This window comes from Pseudorca crassidens, chromosome X (genome assembly GCF_039906515.1).
Source record: "Pseudorca crassidens isolate mPseCra1 chromosome X, mPseCra1.hap1, whole genome shotgun sequence".
In the NCBI taxonomy this organism is placed as follows: domain Eukaryota; kingdom Metazoa; phylum Chordata; class Mammalia; order Artiodactyla; family Delphinidae; genus Pseudorca; species Pseudorca crassidens.
The window spans coordinates 90,520,600-90,547,180 of record NC_090317.1 but is presented as its reverse complement, the minus strand read 5'-3'; the positions used below and the strand labels follow the sequence as shown (position 1 = coordinate 90,547,180).

At 54.3% G+C, this 26,581-nt stretch overlaps 2 protein-coding genes across 6 annotated transcripts in view; one reads left to right on the top strand and one right to left on the bottom strand.

Annotated features, from left to right (window-relative positions):
* The first annotated feature begins 1,270 nt into the window (after nt 1-1,270).
* Nucleotides 1,271-14,667, top strand: CCDC22 (coiled-coil domain containing 22). Of its 2 annotated transcripts, none has more exons than XM_067723668.1 (17): nt 1,271-1,505; nt 2,542-2,719; nt 7,422-7,554; nt 8,308-8,414; nt 8,559-8,625; nt 8,726-8,904; nt 10,818-11,012; nt 11,544-11,606; nt 11,701-11,820; nt 12,363-12,482; nt 12,572-12,688; nt 12,794-12,895; nt 12,977-13,084; nt 13,343-13,438; nt 13,661-13,720; nt 13,801-13,875; nt 14,291-14,667. In XM_067723668.1, exons 1-17 carry the CDS (start codon nt 1,456-1,458, stop codon nt 14,402-14,404), a joined length of 1,884 nt encoding a protein of 627 aa, XP_067579769.1. In that variant the 5' UTR covers nt 1,271-1,455; the 3' UTR covers nt 14,405-14,667. The 2 variants fall into 2 exon arrangements, with proteins under 2 accessions (XP_067579769.1, XP_067579771.1); XM_067723670.1 differs by lacking the exon at nt 1,271-1,505 and adding an exon at nt 1,520-2,158.
* FOXP3 (forkhead box P3) overlaps nt 14,586-26,581 on the bottom strand; it is a 19,419-nt gene continuing 7,423 nt past the window's right edge. For 2 of the 4 annotated variants that reach the window (XM_067723671.1, XM_067723672.1), the window contains exons 3-11: nt 21,650-21,881; nt 21,024-21,128; nt 20,798-20,936; nt 20,144-20,405; nt 19,142-19,229; nt 18,862-18,942; nt 17,935-18,085; nt 17,172-17,248; nt 14,586-15,982 (exon numbers count right to left, since the gene is read on the bottom strand). In XM_067723671.1, coding sequence (XP_067579772.1) covers nt 15,629-15,982; nt 17,172-17,248; nt 17,935-18,085; nt 18,862-18,942; nt 19,142-19,229; nt 20,144-20,405; nt 20,798-20,936; nt 21,024-21,128; nt 21,650-21,859 — 1,467 coding nt within the window. In that variant the 5' untranslated portion in view covers nt 21,860-21,881 and the 3' untranslated portion in view covers nt 14,586-15,628. The remainder of the gene's footprint in view (nt 15,983-17,171; nt 17,249-17,934; nt 18,086-18,861; nt 18,943-19,141; nt 19,230-20,143; nt 20,406-20,797; nt 20,937-21,023; nt 21,129-21,649; nt 21,882-26,581) is intronic. The other 2 variants (XM_067723674.1, XM_067723673.1) reach the window with 2 other exon arrangements.

Genomic DNA, 26,581 nt, shown 5'->3' with positions numbered 1-26,581 from the left:
AATTGAAATAGTCAATATTGTGAAGATGTCAATTCTTCCCAGAGTGATCCAGAGATTCAATGCCGTCCCAAACACAAATCTCAGAAGGGACTTCCCTGGTGGTGCAGTGGTTAAGAATCCGCCCGCCAATGCGGGGGACACAAGCCCTGGTCCGGGAAGAGTCCACATGCCGCGGAGCAACTAAGCTCGTGTGCCACAACTACTGAGCCTGCGCTCTACAGCCCGCGAGCCACAGCTACTGTGGCTCTAGCCACAGCGCCTGGAGCCCGTGTTCCGCAACAAGAAAAGCCACTGCAGTGAGAAGCCTGCGCACCGCAACAAAGAGTAGCCCCCGCTTGCCGCAACAAAGACCACGCGCAGCAACAAAGACCCAACACAGCCAAAAATAAATAAATTAATTTAAAAAAAAATCTCAAGAGATTTTTCCTTGAAATTTGACAAACTGATTCTAAAATGTATATTGATATACAAAAGACCTAGAAAAGCCAAAATGCTTTGAAAAATAACAAGATGGGAGGACTTGCTATATCAGGTATCAAAGCTTGTTATAAAGCAAGAGAAATTACGAACAGCATAGAGTTCAGAAACTGAGTCCCACATATAGGTACACGTGATTTATGACAAACGTGGCACTACTGAGCAGTGGAGACAGGGTGGTCTTTTTCATGAATGGTGGTTATATGGATGTTTACTATGTAATTATTCTCTGGAGTGTATATATATATATATATAAAACATTAAAATAAAGCATTTATTGAATGCATGAATACTAGTGACTGTAACTTACATAGTGGTTTTTGTTTGTTTTTGTTTTTTACTGTATTATGTATCAGGCACACATTTCAACGCTGCTTTACGTGAGTTAATTCTGTTTAATCCTAGGAAGCAGGTACATTAACAGTTCCATTTTACAGAAGAGGAAACTAAGACACAGGGAAGCTATGTAACCTGCCCACGGTTGCACATTTAGCAAGTTGCAGAGCTGAGACTCAAACCTAGTCGCTTTGTGCGAAAGCCCCTGCCTTAACTTGTACGCTTTTACAATCTAGAAGATGAATGCTGCCTTAAATGAATGAGTATAGAAGCCTCTCTCCGTCCCGCTCCTTCCCCCTTCCTTCCTGACATACACACACACACACACACACTTGCGCGTGCAGTATAATCCTTTGCTCACTTGGAAGAGCGCACTGGGCTGCAGGAAAGAGAAAACAAACAAAACCAGACCTACAACTCCCAGCAGCCATTGCACGCTCAAGCTTGCGCGCGCCCATTCACACCAGAACGACAGGCATCCGGCTTGCGCCGAACTGGGTCTCGGAACTACACTTCCCGGCTCTCCTCGCGCAGCCCGTGACACTCCTTGGACCGCGAGCAGGGAGCGGGCTTTCCACAGCTGCGCCTCTCTTGCTCGGACCCGGCCCTGGACCCAACCTCGGACTCCAACACGGCTCTACCATGGAGGAGGCGGACCGAATCCTCATCCATTCCCTGCGACAGGCCGGCACGTAAGGACACAGCCCCCGCCCACCCCGGAATGCCCACATCCGGGACTCCAAAACTCTGGACCTTGACATCTAGGGCTGCAACTTCAGGACCCTAAGACCCTCCCTCCTCCTTACACACACACACACACGCACGCACACACACACACGGGGCCTCCCAAACCCTTTGACCTCTACACTTGGTAAACCCCAAACTCCAGGACCTAGACACCTCGAGACCTTAAAACCTTGGAACCTCAAGACCCGGGATCCTGAAATCTGTGGATCTTGACATCAATACCCTGGGACTCTGACATCTGGAGATTCTAAGCCACCTTTATCCTGTGAACCAGGGAACTTAAAACTCTGGGATCCTGGCACTCAGGGACTCCAAAATCCCCTGGGATTGGATACTTGGGAACCTTCAAACCTGGTTTCCCAATACCTGAGCCTTTTAAAACCCCAGGACTCTATAAAATCTGGTGGCCTTAATGCTTGGTGACCCCGACGCACAAGGACTCCTGCATTCGAGGGTCCTAAAAACCCAAGATGACAACATCTAGGGAGCTTGATTTCTGGATTGCTTGAGACTGGGTGGTCCTGATACCCAGGGACTCTGACATTTGGAACTCCTGAAAACTCCAGCCTCCCAACATCTAGTCTCAAAATTCTAGCAGGTCAGTATCTAGGGGCCTCTGACATGCAGCAAACATGATATCTGGGGATGCAGAAACCCAGAGGCTATTCCACCTGGGCTCCTAGGCGTTCCCAGACCCCAGAAATTTGGGGCTTTTAGGCATAGGGAAATTTGAGATTTTTTGAACTCGGATCCCTTCCATCCACCGTTCTACACCAAGATCTTAGGACCTGAGGACTCCCCCCATTCTCAGTTTTCCAAATGGAAGTCAGCCAGCAACACCCAGGACCTGTCTGAACTGTGGCCACCCTCCCTACCCCATCCCAGTACTAGGGCTTCCAGAAGGCAGCACGGCCCAGCCTCATCCCTGTTTCCTGACTGCTTCCCCCCACCCCCCATCGAGCCTGCCTCCTTCTTCTTCAGGGCAGTTCCTCCAGATGTGCAGACCCTGCGAGCCTTCACCACTGAGCTGGTTGTAGAAGCTGTGGTCCGTTGCCTGCGTGTGATCAACCCTGCTGTGGGCTCCGGCCTTAGCCCCCTGCTGCCTCTTGCTATGTCTGCCCGGTTCCGTCTGGCCATGAGCCTGGCTCAGGCCTGTATGGTGAGTGTCTTCCTCCCAATTACGCACAGCCTCTTCCTTCCTCCTTCACAAAGTCACCAAGCTCCTTTGAGACTCTTGACTTTCCTCTCTGCCACCTCCCGTTGTGGCTTAGCGTTCATTAGTGGTTAAGGCTGCCGGCTCTGTGGTCAAACTGCCTGAGTAGTTCAGACCCTGGCTACAGCACTTGTTAACTGTGTGACCTTGCTAACTGATGGCCCAGTGGGCATCAGTTTCCTTATCTGTGAAATCGAGATGATAAAAGTAGGGTTGTCCTGAGGATTAAATGAGTTTGTGCCTGAGTTGCCCCTGGCTCTCATATTTTGAGCTTAGCACCAAGAACTTTTCCCCCTATAGTATCCATTTACCAGTTCCTGAAAAGGCCCTGTTTTGAGTCACATGCTCAGGCTGAAATTAACCACCACGTTCTCTGGTTGGGCCAGCTTGGATCACCTGGTCATCCCTATAGGGCACTGTGATTGGCTGCTCCTTCAAGATCACTTGGAGTTGGAGGAGGGAGGGTTACCCGAAGGAAGATATGCTGCTTAACTAAAACAGTGTCTGCACTAAAACTTTACTCTGCTCTGTTGCAGCTTACCTCTCGTAAGAATAATTTACATACTGTCTCTATTGTAAATAAAGTGCCTTCTGGTGAAGCACTCATGCCTCCCCAGTACAGACCTGTGTCCAGTTACTATATCCAAGGGCTCCAAGTAAATGTCATTTCTCCTGGCTCATTAGTTCTGGGATTTTAGGCTAGTCTCTTAACCTCTTTGGGCTTAAGTTTTCTCATGTGTAAAAAGGGTAAGAATTGTACCTACCACATAGGGTTGCTATGAGGATTAAAAATGAGTTCAGGGCTTCCCTGGTGGCGCAGTGGTTGAGAGTCCGCTTGCCGATGCAGGGGACACGGGCTCGTGCCCTGGTCCGGGAAGATCCCACATGCCGCGGAGTGGCTGGGCCCGTGAGCCATGGCCACTGAGCCTGCGCATCCGGAGCCTGTGCTCCGCAACGGGAGAGGCCACAACAGTGAGAGGCCCGCGTACCGCAAAAAAAAAAAAAAAAAAGAGTTCATACGTGAAAAGCTGGATATAGTAAGCTTTGTGCAAGTGGTATCACTATTATTGGATAGGCTTGATCTGGCTGCTTGTGTTCCAGCAACTTGTGGCTACGTAATGAATGTCAACATGCCCAGCGTACTCAGTATATGGTGGCAGAGGGACAATAGAGTAACTACAGTGAAACCTTCCACTTAGCCCCAAGGGACTGGGTGGTCAGGTTTCTTGAATTTGTTCCTTGCTTGTGCAGTTTCTGTATCTTAGAAATAGGCCTCAGAGCTCTACCCTTCCCTTGGCTCTCTGGTTCACCTAGTTCTCAGGAGTTCTCAGGTTCTTTTGTCTGGGGCTCTCGGTGGCCCTCCAGGCAGGCAGTCTGTCCCCTGGCCTGGGGCTGTCTTCTCGAGGACGGCACTTTATAAAGGGGAACTTGTGTCCTGTTTGGCTAGGAGGGTGCACAGTGGGGCGTGTTGAGGAGGGGCCGGGGATCAGGCTTCCCCCAGTTTTCTCTTCCTCCCTTCTCTCAGTGCTGTTTCCCACTGGATTTGGTGGTGACCTACTTTTCCTCACACTAACTTTAGTGTGAGTATGGCTTTTTCCGTGATTGAGAGGTTCACGTGATTGTCTGGCCCCAGAGCCTCGGTTTGCCCTGAGCAGGTAGAAAAGGTCTCTCTTAACCCAGCTGGGTGCTGCTCATGTAGCCCACCTTGGCTCAGCACTGCCGCCTTCTGGTGCCTGCCTCTTCATGTGCCCTACTCCTGGCAGCACTTTTTGCGACTCAGCCACTTCCATACTTTGGTGTCTGTCATTTCACACACCCCACTCCTGGAATGAGTTTCTGTATCAGTCACAGCCCTTTGATTGCAGGTGTCGGAAAAATCCCAAAGTAAAGTAGCTTAAAAGACAGTGGTTTTCACACTGTTTTGACTGTGATCCTCTGAAATAAATATATCTTACGTTGTGACCAAGTACACATATGTGTGTATAATAATGATGTTTTTTGAGTGTGTGCTCTGTGCTGGGCATTGTGGTAACCTGGTGTTAACTCACTGAACTCTGGTGACAACTTTCTGAAGTAGGCACTGTTGGTATCCCTTTTCTCAGGTGAGAAAAGTGAAGCTCAGAGAGGTTAAGTGATTTGCCTGCGGTTACCCAGTTGGTAAGAAGCAAAGCTTGGATTTGCATCCACGAAGTATGCTTTCAGAATCCATGCAACTCTGGCCCAGAACCTTGATGGGCCCTTTTATCCCTTAAAGCATCCACATCGGAAAAGTACTGTCAGCCCCATTTTACAGCTAGAAACTGAGCTTCTTGGTGGTTGAATAACCGGTCCAAGGCCTTATAGCCAGTTAAGTAGCACAGGCTGGATTTCAGCCCCAATCTTTTTGACTCCAAAGCCCATAGCCTCTTTTAAAAACATTATTTACTATTTTGTGTGGGTCATTTTTATCAGTCAGGGTCCAGTCCAGAGACACAAACCCCAGCAGTAATTTGAATAGGGAAATTTCAATATAAAGAATTGTTAACTGGGTAAAAGATGGTTAACTACTGAAAGAGTCAAAGAAATCTCCAAGGTGTGACAGAAGTAACACAATACCTTGAAAAGTCCCACTGGCACTCCAGACCGTTCACCTCGTTACCCTTACCCGTCTGCTGTAAGGGGATTACCTTGATTAGTTTCTTGTGTGTCTTTCCAGTTTTTAAAAAATGAAGATATAAGCAAATATAAATATATATTCTTATTTCCCCCCTTTCTTACACAAAAGAGAGCATATATCTAGTTTCTTACCTTATTTTTTCCCCTTGCCACATATCCTGGAAATCATTTCATATCAGGCAATCATTTTTTTTTTCCTTTTTGCAGCTGCAGAGTAGTTCATTGTATGTATGCACTGTAGTTTATTCAACCCCTCTCCTGTGCTTGGACATTTAGGGAGTTCCCAATATTTTGCAAATAATGCTGTAATGAATAATCTTGTGCATATATATTCTTGAATTGTTGGAGGCCTGTCTTCAGGGTCAACTCCTAGAAGTAGGATTGCTAGGTGGAAGGGTAAACGCATACGCCATTTTGTTAGATTTTCCCCAGTCGCCTTCACTGGGATTGTTTAATTTCTGCCTTCCCAACAGCAGTGTATGAGAGGGTGCCTGTTTACCCACAGCCTCACCCACTGAGTGTATTGTCAGAGTTTTGCCCATTCAATAGGTGAGGAATAGTCTCTCTGTATAGTTTTCTTCCTAGCTTTGTACTTTGAAAAACTTTCAAATTTAAGGAAAAATGAAAACAGAAAAATAACACCATTCTCCTAGCTTTCTGTGTTGTTAACATTTTCCTCCACTCTTTTCTCTCTATCTGGGTACACACACACACACACACACACACACACACACACACACACATTTTTTTCTGAACCTTTTGAAAGCAGCAGACATCATGACACTTCATACCTAAAACTTTCAGTGCATCTCTCCCAAGTAAAAGGGCATTTGCCAGTATAACCACAATATCATGATCCCACCCATGAACTGAATATTGATAGAGTAATAGTATCTAATATTTAGTGCATGGTCAAACTTCCTCAGTCGTTACAAAAATATCCTTTTTAGCTCTTTTTGTTTCCAACTACAGAGTCCAATCTAGGATCATATATTTCATATCACTGTTACATTTCTAATCTTCTGTATCCAACAGTCCTACTTAGTTTTTGTTTCTTTGTTTCTTTTTGCAATGATACATGTTTTTGAAGAATGCAGGCTGGTTGTTTCCTGGAATGCCCCATAATCTGAATTGGTCTGATCGTTTGCTCATGACTAGATTCAGGTCTGGGGCAGGAACTCTGTGCAAGTGATAGTATCTCCCTGCCCGAGTGGACCTCAGGAGAACGTAACGTCAGGTTGTCCCGGATCAGTGATGCTCGTGTGGCGTCTCTCCGTGTGCTTTCAATTCAAGTCGCTCTTGTAAGCAAAGTTGGACATATTTGCATATGTTTAAGGGCCGTTTTTCATTCTCTTTCTGGGAATTGTCTGCTCCTATCTTTTGCCTCTGTTACTGTTGCACTGTTGGTCTTTCTGCTTGTGTAGTTTTAGGCACTCTTTATATACTAGTGAAAAAGATTCACTCTTTGCCTATGATATGAACTCCAAGCATTTTTTCCCAGCTTGTCATTATGCTTTTGACTTTGCTCACTGTAATTTTTCTTGAAAAATTTTTTCATGTATTCAGAAATACCCATCTTCTCTTTCATGGCCTCTGGATTTTGAGTCGTATTTAGAGAGGCCAGAGCTTTAATTTTATTTTTTTAAAAAATATTTATTTATTTTGGTTGCGCCGGTCTCAGTTGTGGCACGTAAGATCTTCGCTGAGGCATGCGGACTCTCAGTTGTGGCACGCATGCCACAACTAGTTCCCCATCCAGGGATCGAACCTGGGCCCCCTGCAATTGGGAGCGTGGAGTCACACCCACTGGACCACCAGGGAAGTCCCCGGAGCTTTAATTTTTAAAGCTCTGAAGGCCTTGGTGAGCCAAGGGGAAGTTCAGAGGGTGGTGGTTGGTGAGAGAGTGGGATCATTTGTGGTCTCAGCCCTGGGCTCCCAGAACAGGAGGATCCTGCCTGCCTGACTGATAGCGGCCACCCTTCCCCACCCCCAGGACCTGGGATATCCCTTGGAGCTTGGCTATCAGAACTTCCTCTACCCCAGTGAGCCTGACCTCCGGGACCTGCTTCTCTTCCTGGCTGAACGTCTGCCCACTGATGCCTCTGAGGACGCAGACCAGCCTGCTGGTATGGGGTGCCTGGGGCGTGGTGGGGGTGAGGGAGAGGGTGCTGTGGGGGCTGAGAGAGGTGGAAGTGGTGAAAAGGTTGACTGGTGGGTGTGGGGTATATGTCTTCAGGAGAACTAGGTGGGAGGACTGGGGCTGGGAGAGGGGATGCAGAGCAGGGGGAAGGGAACTGGGGCTTGGGCTGACCCAGGTGGGGAGTTGGTGCTGGAAGGGGCCTCTCTGCCTCACCTCCTGCCTTGCCCCCGCCTCGTCCACTCTACTCTAACCACACCAGGCCACTCCGGCCTCAGGGCCTTTGCATCTGCTGGCTTACTCACCCAGATAGCCTCATGGTTCACTCCCTTATCTCTTGGAGGTTCCTGTTCACATGTCACCTCAGGGAGGCCTTCCTTGGATTGCCTTGTTTAAAATTATATCTTCCTCTCAATGGTCCTTATCTTCCTTTCCTGATGACCACCTGACAGTCTTCTGTATTGTACTTACGGCCTTGGTCACGCTCTCCTCTACCTGCCTCTGCCGGAGGGCAGGAGGATATTTATCAGTTTGTTCACTGAAGTAGCCCAAGGGTCTAGAATGGTGACTGGTACCATTCTAAGTAGGTGCTTAATAAGTGTTTGTTGAATGTCTGAGTGTGAGAATGATAGCTACATAGATATGTATCTCTGGGGGGGGCAGTCAGGCTGCTTTCCCAGGGTATGCATTTTTGGAGTTGTGGCACTGTCACCTGATTGACACTCCCTCCCCACTTCCCTAGGTGACTCAGCTATCCTCCTCCGGGCCATCGGGAGCCAAATCCGGGACCAGCTAGCCCTGCCCTGGGTCCCACCCCTCCTTCGCACTCCTAAGCTGCAGCACCTCCAGGTGGGACCCCTCAACTCATGTCAGTGTTGCTTGTTGCTGCCTTGCCTGCCTTGTCCCCATTTGGGTGCTCAGGTTTTTGGCCCCCTCTCCCTGGTGCCCCCCGTCACGATTCATCCTAGAGGTCTGATTCTGCTCTCTCACCAGGGTTCGGCCCACCAGAAGCCTTTCCATGCCAGCAGGCTGTTCATGCCTGATTTGCTCTCCAGAGGAGGTGAGGATGAGGCTTTGGAGAGGGGCTGGGGGGAGGGGTAGAGGTGGGCCTAACTGCATGGTGAGGCAGGAGGGCTGGCTGACTCTGTTGCTGCCTCCAGAGCCCCGGGAGTTCCAGGCTAGTCCCCTGCTGCTACCAGCCCCCGCCCAGGTGCCGCAGCCTGCTGCGAGGGTGGCCTCGCTTCTTGAATGCCACGCCATCCAACTCTGCCAGCACACGGGCCGGGACCGCCCCAGGGATGAGGACTGGGTCCACCGGGCATCCCGCCTCCCCGTCCAGGTACTGCCCAGTGCTTGGTCCCTGCTGACGAGGTCCCTGCTCACTGTGGCTCCCATTTCGTTTCCCGTTAGTCCTCTGCCCCTCTCCTTTCCCCACTTTGTCCCTCTCTTCCATCGTCTCCTCCCTGTGTGCAACTACCTGGCTCCCTGCCTGAAAGAACATTGGAGTCAGAAAGATTGTGGCCCTCGCACAAGTCAGTATGGCCCCTCGGAGTGTCCGCTTCCTGCTGTGAGACAAGGGTGGTGATACTGCTCTCTTCTGAGGGCGATGTTCCACCGAAGGACGTGCACAGGCAGCCAGAGCTGTCAGGATCTGCTCCCTTCCTCCCTGTTTCTACTACCTTCTTCCTGCCCCTGATTCGCTCCCTCTTTCTCTGTCTCTGCCGTCATCACCGACGTGTGGCTTCCAGATCTCTGCACCGTCTCTTCTCATCACTGGCTTTCTCCTTCTGTGGTTTTGCTGCCCCTCTTTCTCTCTCCCCACTGCTGTCTCCTCGTTTCTGTGTCTCTGCCTCATCTACCTCTATATCCGCCTCCATCTCCCCTCTGTCCACCTCAGTATCTGTCCCCATCCTCTCCCCACTTTGTCTGCCTCTGGAACTGTCTCCTTCCGCCTCCTCCGCTGCCATTTGTTCTGTCTTTATCTTTTTCTCTCTTTTTTAAACTTACAGGCATTTCAGACACAGAAGTAGAGAGAATAGTCTCATAAACTCTATGTCCCTGCCATCCACCTTCAATTATAAGCCTTTTGTGGGAATTCCCTGGCGGTCCAGTGGTTAGGACTCAGCGCTTTCGCTGCTGAGGGTCCAGGTTCAATCCCTGGTCGGGGAACTAAGATCCCACAAGCCGCGAGGCACAACCAAAAAGAGAAAAAAAAAAAAAGATATAAGCATTTTGCCAATCTTTCCTCATCCCTTCTCTAACATTTTTTTCTGTAATATTTTAAAGCAAGTCCCAGACATCATATCATTTTAACTCTAAATACTTAAGCAGACATCTCTTAACTCATAAGGGCACTTTTTAACACAACCCCTGGGCCATTTTCACACCTAACAGAATTAACAGTGACCTCTTTTTCTTTTGTTTTTTTTTAAAGCTTTGTATATGCATTTTATCTTTTGAACCAGAACCTATTACATCTTTTTTTCCCCTAAATTTATTTATTTATTTACTTTTGGCTGCATTGGGTCTTCGTTGTTGCGTGTGGGCTTTCTCTAGTTGTGGTGAGCGGGGGCTACTCTTCATTGCAGTGCGCAGGCTTCTCATTGCGGTGGCTTCTCTTGTTGTGGAGCATGGGCTCTAGGCACGTGGGCTTCAGTAGTTGTGGCACGCAGGCTCAGTAGTTGTGGCTCGCGGGCTCTAGAGCACAGGCTCAGTAGTTGTGGTGCATGGGCTTAGTTGCTCTGCGGCATGTGGGATCTTCCTGGACCAGGGCTCAAACCCGTGTCCCCTCTATTGGTAACAGTGACCTCTTAATACCATCCAACACTGAGTTCGTAATCAGATTTCTCCAGTTGTCTCAAAACTGCCTCTGTTCTCATGTCTCTCGCTCTCTCTCTCAATTCCACTCTGCCTCTGCCCCCTTCTTTGCCCAGCACCTCTGACTCGGTTTCCGCTCTGTCCCCACATATCTTTTGAGTGTCGGTCTCTAATTTGGGGGCTGCAGGCTTACTTCTCTCCCTTCCCACAGCCTCCTCCAGTGCAGGGAGCCAGTGGGTAGAGAGAAGCAGGGCTGAAGAAGAGGAGGCCCCGTCCTCAGGGAGCTCCCAGGCCTGTGGACCAGGAGAGTGGGTCCAGGCCCCCTTGTGGGAGAGGCTGGATGGCTGGTGTGACTAGCACCTTGTCAAGCAGCTCCCTGGTGGAGGCAGGGCCTTGGGTACCCCGCAGGCCTCCACACTCTTCCACTGTTTCTAGGAGGATACTCGGGCTCAGCGGCAGCGGCTGCAGAAGCACTTGGCCGAGCATCTGCGCCAGACCTGGGGCCGGCCAGGGCCCCCCCAACAAGCCCGAGACCTGGGAGAGCTGCTGCAGGCCTGGGGTGCTGGCGCCAGGACTGGTGCTCCCAAGGGCTCCCGCTTCACACATTCAGAGAAGTTCACCTTCCATCTGGTGGGTGGGCCTGAGTGGCCCTGGGGCATGCTGATGGGGCCAAGGCAGTATTGCTTGATGTACACACACCACATTTTATCCATACAGGGGCCCGTGTTCCCACCTGCCCTCTCCCCATGGTGGATGGGCACCCAGAACGGTCCCCTGGCTTCTTGGGGACTTCCGTGGAGAAAGGGTAGAGGGGTGGGAACTATGTAAGCGTGTAGGGCTGCTCTTTGTGCAGACCCCAGCTTTTCCTGGGCAGTTTCCTCTGGACATATCTTCTCTCCTTGGATGGTCATCCAGAGGGGCCCTCGTCCTTCTCATGGGCAGATGGGCAAGAGCTGTGTCAGGGTCAGGGAGGTTTCTTTATGAGCAAACACTCCAGTCTAAGGTCAGAGAGTGCATTGATCCTCACACACATTCTGACAGCCGTCAGTGGTACTGTACCCGGGTATGGTGCTGGGAAGGTGCTTTTGGTGGGTGTTGAGGCTGGGCTGTGAGGGGCAGGGCTTTCCCCGACAGCCAGGATGCTCCTTTCTCGCTCCCCAGGAGCCCGAGGCCCAGGCAGCCCAGGTGTCAGATGTGCCGGCCACCTCCCGGCGGCCTGAACAGGTGAGCAGAGCAATGGTGGGGCGGGGGAGGTGTCTTGGGCCCTTGGCTGTCTACTGGGCCTGACACCCCCACCCCGACTGCCTGTGCCTCCCAGGACACATGGGCAGCTCAGGAGCAGGAGCTGGAGTCTCTTCGGGAGCAGCTGGAGGGAGTGAATCGCAACATTGAAGAGGTTGAAGCCAACATGAAGACCCTGGGAATCAGCCTCGTGCAGGTGGGTGTGGGAGAGGGGTTGTCCACCGGGGTCAGGTCACAAGTCCGGCCTAGACGGCTTAGAGGGACTTGAGGGGGTACTCTGTAGAGGTCTGCACTTGTCAGAAGGGTTCATGGGAGACACTGGGGACCTGTGGGCCTCTTGAGGGTTCAGGAGAATCAGTGGGAATGAGAGGGCGATGTAGGGTTGGGGGTGGGGGTGGTGTTGGACCTGCAGGGGTTAGCGGTGCCTTGGTGTCTGTGAGAATCGGGAGGGGTGTAAGTGTCTGTGGGCCTCTGTAGGGGCTTGTGGGGCTCATCAGGGGTCCTGGGGAGTCAGTGTGGAGGTGGAGGGGTCAGAGGGGCCTGTGGGTGCCTGTCACTGCTTATAGGTCTCTGTTACTATCAGGAGGGGTCCGAGGGGCCCATAGGGCCCCTAGAGGGATGTGTTGTCATCTGAGGGCCTTGGGCTAGGTCAGGGCTCTCCAGGCTTAGCGGGGGCTGGGAGGTTGTGGTGTGCATGGGGCTTCCCCACTGACTGGGAGTGGGGATCCTGGGTGCCAGGTGGAGACCGAGTGTCGGCAGAGCAAGCTCAGCACAGCGGAGCATGAGCAGGCCCTGCGCCTGAAGAGCCGGGCGGTGGAGCTGCTGCCCGACGGGGCTGCCAACCTTGCCAAGCTGCAGGTGGGGCTGGCGCTGAGGCTGGGCTGGGAGGGTCGGAGTTGGATGGGCCCAGCCAGTGTGACATGTAGCCCCCCTGCCACCACCCCTAGCTCGTGGTAGAGAGCAGTGCCCAGCGGGTCATCCACTTGGCAGGTCAGTGGGAAAAGCATCGTGTTCCGCTCCTTGCTGAGTACCGCCACCTCCGAAAGCTCCAGGACTGCAGAGAGGTAGGTGGTGGGGTCCGGGGCCATGGGTGGGGCGGGTTCGGTTCCTCCCTAGGGGGCTAGCCCTGCGCTCTGCCTCACTGCCCTCTACCCGTGGGGTCCTGGCAGCTGGAATCTTCTCGACGGCTGGCAGAGATCCAGGAGCTGCACCAGAGTGTTCGGGCAGCTGCTGAAGAGGCCCGCCGGAAGGAGGACGTCTATAAGCAGCTGGTAAGGCCCGTGTGGGGGCCCTGGGCCACTCAGAGCCGGGGAGGTGTGGGTGCTAAGGGAGCACCTGCTGTCTCTGCCTAGATGTCAGAGCTCGAGACCCTGCCCAGAGACGTGTCTCGGCTGGCCTATACCCAGCGCATCCTGGAGATTGTGGGCAACATCCGGAAGCAGAAGGAAGAGATCACTAAGGTACGCCATCGTGGCCAGGGAGGGTGGGTCATACGGGTAGATATGCCGAAGGGGCAGATGTGTGTTGCAGGGCTACACGGGGACCTCACACCCTCTGAAAGTCAGAGCTATCTGGCCATACCCAGACACAGAAGAGCCCCACACAGTCCACTCCAGCCACCCCTGACCCTGTCTGGATGGGACAGCATAAACGTGAATGCCCTCAGCTGGCCGGCTGCCCGCCCCAGACGGGCTCACGGCTACCCTGGTCTCTGCCAGATCTTGTCTGACACGAAGGAGCTTCAGAAGGAAATCAACTCCCTGTCTGGGAAGCTGGACCGGACGTTTGCGGTGACTGATGAGCTTGTGTTCAAGGTGTGGGGCAGGCCGGGCTGGGTGCGGGGGTGGGGTGGGCCTTGGGCCCTGTGTGAGCCTCGTAGGTACACTGATGCTCGGGCCTGGCTTTGCCCTGGGGAAGATGAAGTCAGGGAGTGGGAGAGGGTGGCCTTGTGGGGGCCTGGAGGTGGGGGTGGGGTAGGGGCGGGGTGAGGCGGGGACAGCCCACCGACACCTTCAGGGTCTCCTCTGTCTGGTCAGGATGCCAAAAAGGACGATGCTGTTCGGAAGGCCTACAAGTATCTAGCTGCCTTGCATGAGGTGAGGGGAGAAGCGTGCCTGGGGGCTGGCTGGGGTGGGGCCAAGTTGGGGTGCAAGCCTTCTGCTCCTGCTGTCCCCAGAACTGCAGCCAGCTCATCCAGACCATCGAGGACACGGGCACAATCATGCGGGAGGTTCGAGACCTTGAGGAGCAGGTGAGGCCTGGGGCTGGGAAGGCTAACCAAGGCAGCTCCTCGGTTTATGCCAAGAGAGGCTGTGGAACCAGACACAGCCCTGCCCCTTAGGCGCTGTGTGTGTGACCTGGAGCAGCCCAGTGGCCTGCTCTGGCCCCCTCCTTCCCCCTGAGGGTCCTCACACCTGCCTCCCAGGGCCGTTGGCAGAGGCTTCAGCTCGAGTATGTGGTGGGCAGTCCTGCCACATAGCAAAGGATGCTTTAGGTGGACGGATGACATGTGCAGAGGCCTGGCGGTGGGACAGAGCAGGCTGCTGTTGGAGGGGGTGGAAGGAGCATGGGAGGGGCCCTGGGTGGCTGTGATGGGGTGGGGCTGGTGAGCAGGAGCTGGGAAAGCGGCCCTGCACGCTGAAGGGCTGCGGTTCGCATTGCCTTAGATTGAGACGGAGATGGGCAAGAAGACCCTCAGCAACCTGGAGAAGATCCGTGAGGACTACCGAGCCCTTCGCCAGGAGAATGCTGGCCTCCTGGGCCGGGTCCGTGAGGCCTGAGCAGCCCCCAGCAGAGGTCTCCCCCAGGCCTCAGGCAGGGATTTGGGGTGCTGGGGGCACTGGCCAAGCACTGGCCTGGGCCATGCCCTCTGCTTGTGGTCCAGTTCCTCCTGCTGTAGTCTTGGCCCCAGACCCTTGCCCACCTGACCCCAACCCTTATCTGGGGCGACCATCCAGAGTGTGGAAGCTCAGCTGCAGTTTATTGCGGAGGGTGCTGGGGGTTGGGGCCTTGGATCTCAAATAAATGAGGGGCTCTGTCTGCAGTCTAAGCTGAGGCATGGATGGGGGCACAGGGCACAGGGCTCAGGATGGGGGAGGGGGCGGGTGGCAGGTGAGACACTGGGTACATTTGGTTAGTCGGTGTGCATGGCCCTGGGTGTCTGCGTGGGACTCAGGACGCCCACTGGGGTGCTTTGTGGGTGTGTGAGATATGCAGGTGAGTTCAGAAAGTCTGTGCGACCGAGCGTCTGTGTCGGGAGCTGTGTGATACCGTGTGTGACCAGCATGTGTCTGTGTGGCTTTCTGGGACCTGAGATCCTGAAGGTACCGAGGCTGCTTCTGTGCGGGTGTCTGGGCATGCCCCGTGTGACGCTGCACCTGTGGGCCTGGAAGCTGGCTACGGGTGTGTGCTTTGGGGCATGTGGGTTGACAGGACTGTGCTCGGGTGTGACTGTTTGTGTGACTGCGGATTTGAGGTGGTGTGAGTGTACTGAGGCAGGCTCTTCGTGTTTTAGGGTTTGTATTGAGTCCAAGGGACAGGATTGCGACTCTCTGTGTCCTTTCCAGCCCTAAGGTCATCTGTGAGAGCGACTGAGGCAGGCTGTGTGTGTGGTCGGTTGTGAAGGCTCAGTTTGGCTGGAGAGCCGGTCGCAGGGGGCTGGGGCGGGGGTGTGGGGTTGGGGCCAAGGTCCCTCTGAGCAGCCTTGGTGCAGAGCATGTGATCCAGGAGGGCAGTCAGCTGGGGAGCAGGGTCCCTGGCCAGCAAGATGGTGCACACCTTACTTCTTGGTCCCTGCAGGGACGTTCAGGGCCGGTCACCCCTGCCTCCAGCCACTTCTACTCCCCCGTTTTGGCCCCTGTCCTTCCTTCTTTCCTTGGCTTTGAGGTCAGGAGCCGGGTGTGGGGTTGGAACACCTGCTGGGCCTCTGGCTCCTCTTCTTGCGGAACTCAAACTCATCCACGGTCCACACGGCCCCCTTCTCACTCTCCACGCGCACGAAGCACTTATGCAGGCTCAGGTTGTGGCGGATGGCGTTCTGTGGAAGGAGGACCAGCCAGCCGGGCCGGGGACGTTGGGGAGGGGAGCAGGCAGGCAGTCATCCTCTGAGGCCAGCAGTCCCCACCAAAAATCGACCTCCTGCCCTTTCTCAACATGCCTACAAGCCCAGTCCCAGGCCCGCCCATTCCTGAACTTGACCCAGCACCGCAGTGGCATTTGAGGCCCTCCCAGCCACTGCCACCTCCGGAGGTGCTCACCTTCCAGGTGGCAGGGTGGTTTCTGAAGAAGGCGAACATGTGTGTGAACCAGTGATAGATCTCGTTGAGTGTCCGCTGCTTCTCGGGAGCCTCCAGGATGGCCTGGAGGTTAGGGGGTGTGGGGGTAAGGGGAGCCGCTCCCCCAAATTCGGACTGAGAGGGGCACTGGCCCACCTTGGGCCTTCTGACCTGGGTGGAACTGTGGGGACGGGGGAAGGAAGGGAGATGGTGTGGGGTGACGGGTCAGAGACAGGGTTAGAAGCGGGGTGAGGGTAGGGCTGGGATGGGGTTAGGTAGAGGATCAGGTTTGAGGTTGGAGTGGGGTCTGCTTCAGGGTTAGGGCTAGAGTTAAGTTAAATTTCTGGGGTAGAGTTGGAGTTGGAGTTCTCTGTGAGAGTGAGGTTTCAGGGTTTGGGAAGGGTAAGGGCCAGAGAGTGGGGTCCAGTTAAGGATTTGGAAGGGGTAAAGGACCAGGCAGAGTTAAAGGTCAGGGAAGTGGCTGGTTAAAGGTCAGGCTGGGGATGAACTGGGGTGAGTCAAGGGGCGAGGGGTGGGATGACGCGTGACATTAGGTCAGGAGTCAGAGGTGGGCCTAGTTACGTAGTTATTTTATGTGTCAGGGATGTGGTTAGTTTCAGGGTCAAGAATGAGGTTGACTGTGTGTGGTCGTTAAGGGTCAGGGCTGGGATTAGGCGTGGAGTGAGGCTAAGGGTCCGGGAATTTGATCTGCTTGGATTTAGGAATGGAATTGCGTCAAGGGTCAGTGACCATGGCTGCGGTGAGGCTCCGGGTTGGGATGGGGCTAGGTAGGTGAGTGGGGGGCATTGTGTAGGGTTAGGTGTGGGCCTAGGATAAAGGTCCGGGTGGGCTCTGGTGAAGCCTCTGGGAAGGCACTAGGGGGATGAGGATGAAGGGGTTGGGACGGGTCAGGTGTTACAGGAAGGGGTTAGGGATAGGGTCTAGGGGGGAATGTGTCGGCAGACTGGGGTACGTCTGGGCTGGTGAAGGAGTTTGGGGGCTAGTTTGGGGGCTATTTATAGGCCCAGGAGGCAGTTAGGTTTGGAGTTGATGTGGCCATCAGGAAGGGGGTGTGTTGAAGGCCAGCTTTTAGCTTGCACTGGCTTGGATGGCAGTCTAGTTGTGGGTTTGGGGGCAGGTCTGGGGTGAAGATGGGGGATCACATCTGAGGCGTGGGTTTGTTCAGGCAGGAGCCCGCCTGGGGGTGCTCAGAGAGAGGCAGATCCTCCACCCCGCCCTCTCTTCCTTCTCCTCAGCCCGGCACTCTGCTTACCCAGCGGATGAGGGTGGCATAGGTGAAAGGGGGCCGCATGTTGTGAAACTTGAAGTAGTCCATGTTGTGGAAGAACTCTGGCAGAGGTACGGTGGGATCAGGCCCCGTCAGGGAACTCCTCGCTCCCTCTCCCACCCTCTGCTCTCGACCGACCGGCTGTCGAGTCTGCATGCCTGAAATCCCACCGTGAATACCGCTTTCCAGGATCCCAGTCACTGTTTGCTAAGCACTTGACATAAATGATATCATTTCCCCTTTGCACCGCTTCCACCAAAATGGGGCTTATTCTCCCCAAGGCTTAAAAGAAATGAAGTAACTTCCCCATGAAATGCATGTAACTGGTTAAATGGCGGAGTCAGGATGGCACTCGAAGGCCCTAATCGCTATTAAGCCCACAGCCCAGACTTTGCGGGCAGTAGGGGATTGGTGAGCTTGGGCGAGTCACCCTGCTTTTCCTTGGTGGGGAGAGGGAGAGTCCCTGGGAATTACTAAGCTAGCTCTCTTCCTTCTGATGACCAAATGGAGTAGCTGAAGCACAGAGTGAGTGAGCCCTAATCCTCAGGGGAGACAGGGCTAGGACTAGACATCTGAGACCACAATGGGGGCTTGGAGGCCATGGAAATCCAGAGAGGAAGCTTTTACGAGCAGTTGCCAGTTTCCAAAGGCTGGGTGGCAGTGGTGGGGAAGAGCAGTCCCCCGCCCAGTACCAGGCAGGGAGATGAGGGGCTCAGAGGGCACCACGTAGGGCACGTACCATCCTTACCTGGGATCGTGCTGTTTGCATGGCTGCCCCAGAGGTGCCTCCGCACAGCAAACAGGCCTTCAGGGGCCTCTTGGGGACCCGGCCAGGCTGGGACAGTGGTGCCCGGGGTGCCAGTGGCTACGATACAGCAGGAGCCCTTGTCGGATGATGCCTGGGGGAAGAGGGAGAGGCTGGTGACCCAGAGGCTTAAACTTGCCACTTTAGTTTTAAATAAGTGTTTTTAAAAGTAAGGGCACCCTCTTCTCAATTCCACTCTGATGTAGAATCCCACAAAGCAGCACGAGCCATATTTATTAAAGTGCGGGTACGGACACTAGTGTGTGTAGCACACCAGTGCCAGGGCCACGAGCTAGGGTTGAATTGGGCTCCTCTGCTACCCAACTGCGACCTTGGGAAAGTCACCTAAGCCTCCCTGGCCTCAATTTTCCTTATCTGTGAATTGGGGATGATAGTAATACCTACCTTGCCATGCATCATGGGGATTAAATAAGTTAACATCACCAAAGTGCTCACAAACAGTGCCTGACACCCAGGGCCAGCTTCTATGTGATCTCTGAAGGTCTTGGGGCCCTGCACTTTGTTTAATGCTCTGCGGTCGTCATTTTGAAATCTGAGCCCCGTGATTTCATTTTGCACTGGGCCCTGTGAGTTATATAGCTGGTCTTGCCAGCGGCACACAGTCTGCATTCAGTGTTTGGCGATTTGCTGTTGCTTTGCAAACTCAAGATCATGATTTGGGATCTTAAGGTCAGAGGGTTTGTAGGTAGAAAGGGACAGATTCCTAGGTCTGGGCATGTTTGGAGCTGGGGACAGGGGCCCAGAGATCCCAGGGCCTGGGTGCAAGGATAGGTCCCCCGCCCCCTGCAGGGCCTCTCTCTCCCCTGCTCCCCAGCAGTCTGTGCAACCTGTAGGCCTGGGGTGGCTCACCGTGGATGGAGCCTTGGTTGGGGCCATCTTCCCAGCCAGGTGGGCTTGCATAGCACCCAGCTTCTCCTTCTCCAGCACCAGCTGTGAGGACAGGCACAGAGTGAGGCCTCAACCTGATCTTTCTCCACCACGTCTTTGTGTAGGCTGTGGTCTTCCCTGGGAGTGCCCTGCCCCCTTCCTTCCTTCATGCCAGCCCCCATCCTGGGTGAGCTTGTATCCTGGCACAGGGTGGACGTACGGTTCACCCACCGCCCCCCTGCCCCCGCCCCCCCCATGTCACCTGTTGCTCCAGAGACTGCACCACCTCCCTCTGGAGGAGACACTGTGCCCTGCCCTTCTCATCCAGGAGATGGTCTGCTTGGCAGTGCCTGGGTAGCGGAAAGAGTCCATGCGGGTGACCATGGCGAGCCTGGCTTCTCGGCTCAACATTCCTAGTGGGGAGGGCTCAGACCCTCTGGGAGGAAGGTCTCTCCTCAGAGCCTCAGCCTCCCTCCCCTCTTTCTACCTCAGTCTTCCTTTCACACCTGTCATTCCTTCAACATATGCTACTTGGCATCTACTGTATGTCCAGGGTGCTGGAGATGATGATGGAAGGGTAGTGAGCTGAGAGTGGGAAAGGCATTCCCGGTGGAGAGTACAGCTTGTGCGAAGGCCTGGTTGTGAAGAGGACGGGATGCACTGAATTGCCACTGATAGTTGGGTATGGTTGGAAAAGGGGTGTGTGTGTGTGTGTGTGTGTGTGTGTGTGAGAGAGAGAGAGAGAGAGAGAGAGAGAGAGAGAGAGAGAGAGAGTGAGAAAGAGAGAGAGATGGGGCTGAGAGGAGGCAGCAATAGCCATTGTGAGGATCTGGGACTTTGGGGGTCAATAAAATCAATAAAAGGCTGGTGTGTTGGCATGAGGGGGGGGTAGCAGGGCAAAGCAGTTAGGAGTGTGGATTCCGGAGGCTGGCTGTTACTCAGGAACTGGGTGATCTTGATCAAGACACTTAACCTCTTTGGCCTCAGTTTCTTTGTCTGTAAAATGGAGGTAAATCATAGCACACACCTCTGTTATGATGCCCCCATTATACAGATGAGGAAACCGAGGCTCCAAGAAACTAAGTAACTTGCCCAAGGTCACAGAGCCAGTGAGTGATGGAACCAGGATCTGAACCCGCAGTCTCAGCTTTTGCCTCTTTCATGTTACCCCTTATCGGGATGAGGCCTGAGCTGAGACCTGCACCCCAGACCTCCTCCCACAAACTGGGGCCCCCCTGGACCGGAACAGGCCTGACCCACTCACTTGAGGAAGTCCTCTGGCTCCTCGAAGACCTTCTCACATCCGGGCCACTTGCAGACACCATTTGCTAGCAGTGAGTAGGAGCCCTGGGGCATGGTTGAAAGGGTGCTGGGGGGACAAAGTGTGTCAGAGGAGGGGATGGCAGGGCAAGGGTCCTTCCCAGCCCTGCACACTGACCTGTCCTTCCTGGGCACACCGGGGCTTGGGAAGGTGCAGAGCAGTGCTGGCTCCCTGGACACCCATTCCAGGCTGGCCACGTTGATCCCTGCAGGTGGGGACAGGGCACCTCTGGGGGCTGGGGGCCAGGCTCTGGAGCTCGGCCCACAAAGCCTCTCATTTTGAGCTTCCCACCCTCCTGAGCTTTGCAGGCCCAGACTCCCAGGGGGCTCTGTGGTCCCTAATCTCCAAGGCTACTGGTGGAGCAGCTCAAAGACTGCGCTGACATTTCGACTAACTTTGCAAAGATCTGTGGTTCCGTGATTTTGACACTCTGTGTCTTTAAGTTTCTGAGCCTGACATTTTTAGAGGTTGGAGTTTCCAAGATGATAAGACCTGACACCTCTGGCCTCCTGAGGGCCGCAAGTCAGCAGCCCACACCACTTATGTTCAAGGATTGGGGGCTCTGGGCTTCTGTGGAGCTGTGGGGTACAGTGTTACCAGGTGGCAGGCCGGGCCGGGCCTTGAGGGAGAAGACCCCCGTAGCAGCAGTGGGTGGCGGGAGGCTGATCATAGCTGGGCTGTCCAGTGGGCGCACCTGCAGCACAGGGGTCCGGGCATGGGCATCCACCGTTGAGAGCTAGGGGCACATGGGGTCCATTTCAGCCAGGTCCTCTCCCCAGTTCTCCCGCCTGCTCCCTCCTCCCTGCCTGTTCTGGGTTGGTACCTGGTGCACAAAGTGTGGCCTGTCCTGGAGGAGTGCCTGCAAGTGGGGCGAGGGACCCAGCCGTGCTCCAGAGGGTGCCACCATGACGAGGGGCACTGTGGGCAGCTGGGGGAAGGCAGGCGGGTGAGATGCCATCCTCATGTTCACTGTTCTACATGTCTAACCCGTATACTCCTCACCAACGACCCCACGTACTAGGCAGAATGACCAACCCCATTTTACATATGTGGAAACTGAGGCTCACGGAGATTGGGTGACTTTTTCAAGATCAAACAGCTAATAAGTGGCAGAGTTGGCCTCCATCCTGTCACCTCACCTCCCTGGGCCCCAAGCCCTCTGTCACAGGGGGATGGAGACACACATGGCTATGCCTGTGGGACCATGATAGGGTATCCTATCCTGAGACAGGGATTGGGAGGTTGCGGAGAGCCTCGAATCTCTGAGACCTGCTAAGTGGGGACTTTCTTGGCCCCGTGACATCTGCATAAGTCACAGACGTGCCTGGGACCCAGAAAACCACTTCCTGTGCCCCAGCTGGGCCCCCCGCCCAGTGCCACAGTAAAGGTCGGCACCTATAGGCCCAGGTACCCCACCCTGCCTGCCCCATCCTGGGCCCTAGGCCTCACCTGCAGCTGCGATGGTGGCATGGGGTTCAAGGAGGAAGAGGAGGCGTGAGCCCCACCTCGGAGGTCCCGGCCCTGGAAGGTTGTCCCTGGGCCCTTGGCTCCCAGCTGGTCTGAGGCCTTGGGTGCAGCCCTCCAGCTGGGCAAGGCTCCTGGGGATGGGCTGAGTACCAAGGAAGGGGCCAAGGGCTTGGCTGGCCTGGGGTTGGGCATTGGGTCCTTGTCCGAGGGCAGGCTGCGGGGACACAAGGGGAAGGAGTTACAAACGTGCTGGGGTGTGTGTGAAATGCTCAACCATCTGAACCATGTGGACACCCCCTCTGGTCAGAGCAGGCATTGGCTGGGGTGTGTCCCAAAGGGGCCCCAGCTCTGGTCACGTGTGTGCGCGTGTGCACACACATACTCGGTGTCAGGAGCACGGGTGTGCCTGTGTCTCCAAGCACACGCCACGTGCAGACATACACGGAGCCAGCACACAGCGTGCCTGTACACGCTGGCACAGGCCTGTTGGGGAGGTGTCCTCCCTGAGGGTGGTGGGGAATTTGGGGTGGTTTGTGGGGCCTCAGCCAGGATAGGTCTCAGCACTTGAGTGGTGCTCTTCAAGCCTCAGCCCTCCTGTCCTCCCTGAACCCAGTATAGGCCACACGACCTTTGCTGATCCCACGGGGGCTGCTTTCTGATTTTCTCCTGGGAGCATTATGTTACCCCAGTGACGGGTATATCTGGGAGTGCAAGGTGGGCATGGACTCCAGAGATCCCTCTGGCTGCTGTGAGGGGGGCAGACTCTAGGAAGGTGAGAGCAGAAGTAGGGGGACTAGTGAGGAGGCTACTATAATAGTCCAGGCAAGCAACAGTCCAGACCAGGATGATGACAGTGGAGATGGTGAGAAGTGGGTGGGTTCGGAGTTAATGTTTCGAAGGTGGAGTCAGGAGAATTTGCTGGCAGCTTGGATGCGGAGGGTGAGAGAGGGAGGGTCAAGGTGACTTCTGGGTATTAGCTGAGCAGCTGGAAGGACAGAGCTGACATGACCTGAGATGGGGGAGATGGGGGAGCAGGGTTGGGGGTGGTGATCCAGGTGTGGAGGGACATGACGACTCTGGTGTTAGACATGCAAGTGGCAAGGCCGTGTGGAAGCTGAGTACAGGAGTCTGGAGCTCTCCATCTGAGATCATCTCTGGGCTCCCGCCCCTCATGGAGCTGGCAGGGCAGGTGCCAGAGAGGAGGAGAGACAGGCTCTCTTGAGCCGGGGCCTGTGCGAGCTCCTCGACTCGGCTCCCACCGGAGTTCATCCCAATCTCTGCTCTTCAGGCCTGCCTCCAAGCCTTTGTTCATGCTATTCGACCTGCCTGGAATGCCCGCTCTTCCTCTCTTCCCCTATCCAAGCCCTATCCAGAAAATCCTCCAGAATGGCTCCAGAACCTTACACTCCCCGATGGGCAGGGCCTTGGTTTCTCGGAATGCTAGAGTACCAATCCGAGAGGAAGCCAGAGCTGGAAGGGACTGCCAAGCCCAACTTCCATTTTACTGAAGGGGACAACCAGGTACAGTGTCCCACAGCCCCATGGTGACTTGAGATCTCTACTTCTTTCTCCGGAAAGTGTGTGTGTGTATGTGTGTGTCTCCCCACCCCGCCCCATAGCACTGGGTTGGGCACACAGCTGCCGAGAGCAGCCCTGGGGAGCAGAAGAAGGGCTCTGAGGGGGCAGTTGCTCCTTTCTTTCTTTGCTTTCAGCTCATGGGGGTCGCCAGAGTTATGGTGCTGACGGAGGTGGGGGTGTGAATCCAGGTATTTAAACCCTTACTCTCTCGGGGCCTTAGAACATTACTGCGTGAGAATCAGGAGCCTGGGTCTACGGAGGCTCAGAACAAGGGCCTGAATGAGTGCATGAAGGCGGAGATCAGGGTGTTGCTTGTATAAGCCAAGGAATGTCAGAGCGCCAGCAAACCATCCAAAGCTAGGAGAGAGAACAGATTTCTCCCTCGTAGCCCTACAAGGAACCAACACTGCTGACACCTTGATCTTGGACTTCTGGCCTCCAGAACTGTGAGACAAAACATTTCTGTTATTTAAGCCACCTAGTTTGTGGTACTTTGTCACAGAAGACCTGAGCGAACCAATACTGATTTTGGTGAATGAGTGGATGTTTTCCACCGCTCTGGCCTGGCCTACACGGCTAGCCTGTGGTCACTTCTCAAGCTGCCTGGACCCTTGGCCAGAGCCTATAAGAAATCGCCTCCTCAGACACATCTGCAACAACCTGACTCAGGGCAGCATAGATACATTCTCAGAAGGGGGCCGTGGATATGGTCTGTCTCGTGGTGGGGTACCTGGAGGGCCAGATTGGGCAGCCGGCTTCCTGCACTGTCTGTTGGGGCATCCTTTTCTGACTATTTCTTAGAAGCCACATGGAGGATGTTTCTGGGACATAGTTTGTGTTTTCGTATCGGGGTCTGCATCTGGGCCTTGTTGTCACAGCCCCCGACTTCCCCAGATATTTCCGCCATTGACGTCATGGCGGCCGGATGCGCTGGGCTTCATCGGCACCAAGGAGGAAGAGAAGGGGGCAGGTACCCTACCCCACGGGTTTCGTTCCGAGAATTGGCCGTCCCGTCCTGCAGCCGGCCAGGCCCAGGTGGGGTGATGTGGGTGCTGGCGGATGTGGTGAGTGACGTCCGTCTGGCCACCATGACAAGCCCTGGGCCCTGTAGACCCGGCCCTTTTTGGGCCATGGAGAGGCCCAAGGTTTGATGCTTGGGGAGCGCCATGCAGACCCCACAGAGACTGGGACCCTCAGGGTCTTCAAATGGTACTATTCTAGAACCTCAGAATCGTAGAACATCATTTCTTAGATTCAAATGATCCCAGAATCTCAAACCCACAGACTCTGTGGGGTCCACGGGTCCAACTTCTCAGTAGGTGAAGGCCTATGTCCCTGGTGTCCAAAATCACTGGAACTTCCCGAAGTTCCTAGTGCCTCCCGCCTGCCAGGCCTGGAATTGCAGCAAGCCTCCCTCCTAAGTTCTGTGAAGGCAGGAGGGTCAGAATCGTCCCCTCTGCTTCCCCCAGCCTGGGGCCAGGCTCTGAAACTAACTAGCTGTAACTCTCCTTGGGCTCATATGTAAAACAGGACAATAATTGTACCCATCTTCCAAAGTTAACGCACATGAAATGCTTAACAAAATGTTGGTGATCAGTAGATGGACCCCTGCAGGGCCTCCATCTCCCTGTCCATTCTGGGACAGCGCTCCCAGACTCACAGCCATTCTGCCAGAGATGGGGAGGGAAGGAAGGGGACATTGAGGCTGGCAGACCTTCAGCTAGGACCTCATGGTGGGAGCAGTCAGAGCCCTGGCCTTTGCCGGTAGAGTCTACCACCAGGCTCTCTGGAGGAGCCGTGGGATAGAGGATCCCAGGGACCTGTGCCAACTCTGGGGACACGGCTGAGCTCTGTCCACAGCCAGACCCACAGATATACCGACTGACTTATGTCCCTCTAGTATCACCACCCTCTGGCCATGAGGCCTCCTGACCCATGGGGCCCTGGGACCCCACCCAGCCTAGCTCTTGTGAGGCTAGCCCCACACTGTGACCATGAGGGTCCAACTTGTGAGAGGGTAGAAGGGGGAACGGCAGCAGCTGGGAGACAGCCCAGGGTCCCCCTGCCCCTGTCATGGGTGCTGAGGGGTAAACTGAGGCCCATTGTGGGGGAGAGACACAGAGCCAGGGCCCCACTGAGAGTCCTGAGATCTGAGCTTGGGTCTCAACTCTACCACTGCATCTCTGTGAGGCCTTCAGAGAGGCCCTCCCGCCCATCTCCCAGCCTCAATTTGCCCCTCTGTACTCTGGGAAGGGGAGAGGTGTGGAGCGGATGAGGGCCAGGGGCCTTGTGCTCTGTGTCTGAGTGAGCCGTTAGGTGTCTGTAGGGCTTTGATTCGATAACTGCCGTTCTACCCAGGGGACTGGCTGAGAGACAGAAACAGAGATAGACAAACAGACATAGGCAAACAGAGAGACACAGAGAAGAAGAGCTACAGAGAGAGATGGGAGAGACATGAGGTGGGACAGAGATAGACACACAGAGAGAGAAACAAAGAGAACAGGAGAGATAGTGAGAGACACCGAGAGAAGGAGAGACAGTGAGGAGGGGGAAGGAACCCATAGGAGCAGAAAGTCAAAGAGAGAACAAGAGAGACAGAAACAACACAGGGAGATGGGGAGAGACAAAGAGAGAGAGAGAGAGAGAGAGAGAGAGAGAGAGAGAGAGGGAGAGAGAGAGAGAGATGCTCCAAATAAGAACAGTTGTTGGTCTCTGGCTGGAGGAGCTGATCCTTCGTTATTTCAAAATAATGAGGAATAACAAAGGGCAAGATGCCAGGGCCTTCGGCCGGGTGCTATATTGTATTGCAGAGCAACAATCAGCAAAGCGCTGTGCCCCTGGCACCAGAACAGACACCGAGGAACAGAACAGAATGGAAAAGCTCAAATACAGACCAATGTCTAGAGGGAATGGAGTCTGTGATGAACACGGCATTTCAAACCAGGGGACGCTGGAGAATAGATTGTTTAACAAATGGTTCTGGGATAATTAAGGGGAAAATAAAGCTAATGACTAACCAGTCCATTTTTCCACCAACCCCTTCCTGCCCAGTTTGAAATGTCATCCTCATCATGTACCCTAAAATAAATTCCAGATCCATTAAAGAGATAAATAATAATCTTATATGGATCTTGGGTTTATTGTATGCCAGGCCCTAGGCTAAGCATCTAACAAGGTTGAGAGATTTAATCCTTACAACCAACCTTTGAGGTCAGTACTATTATAACCATCACAGTACCTATGAGGAAATGGAGGTATCGAGAAGTTAAATGCCTGGCTAAAAATCACATGAATTGCTTGAGCTGAGGCTGGGTTTGTCCCAGACAGTCTGGCTCC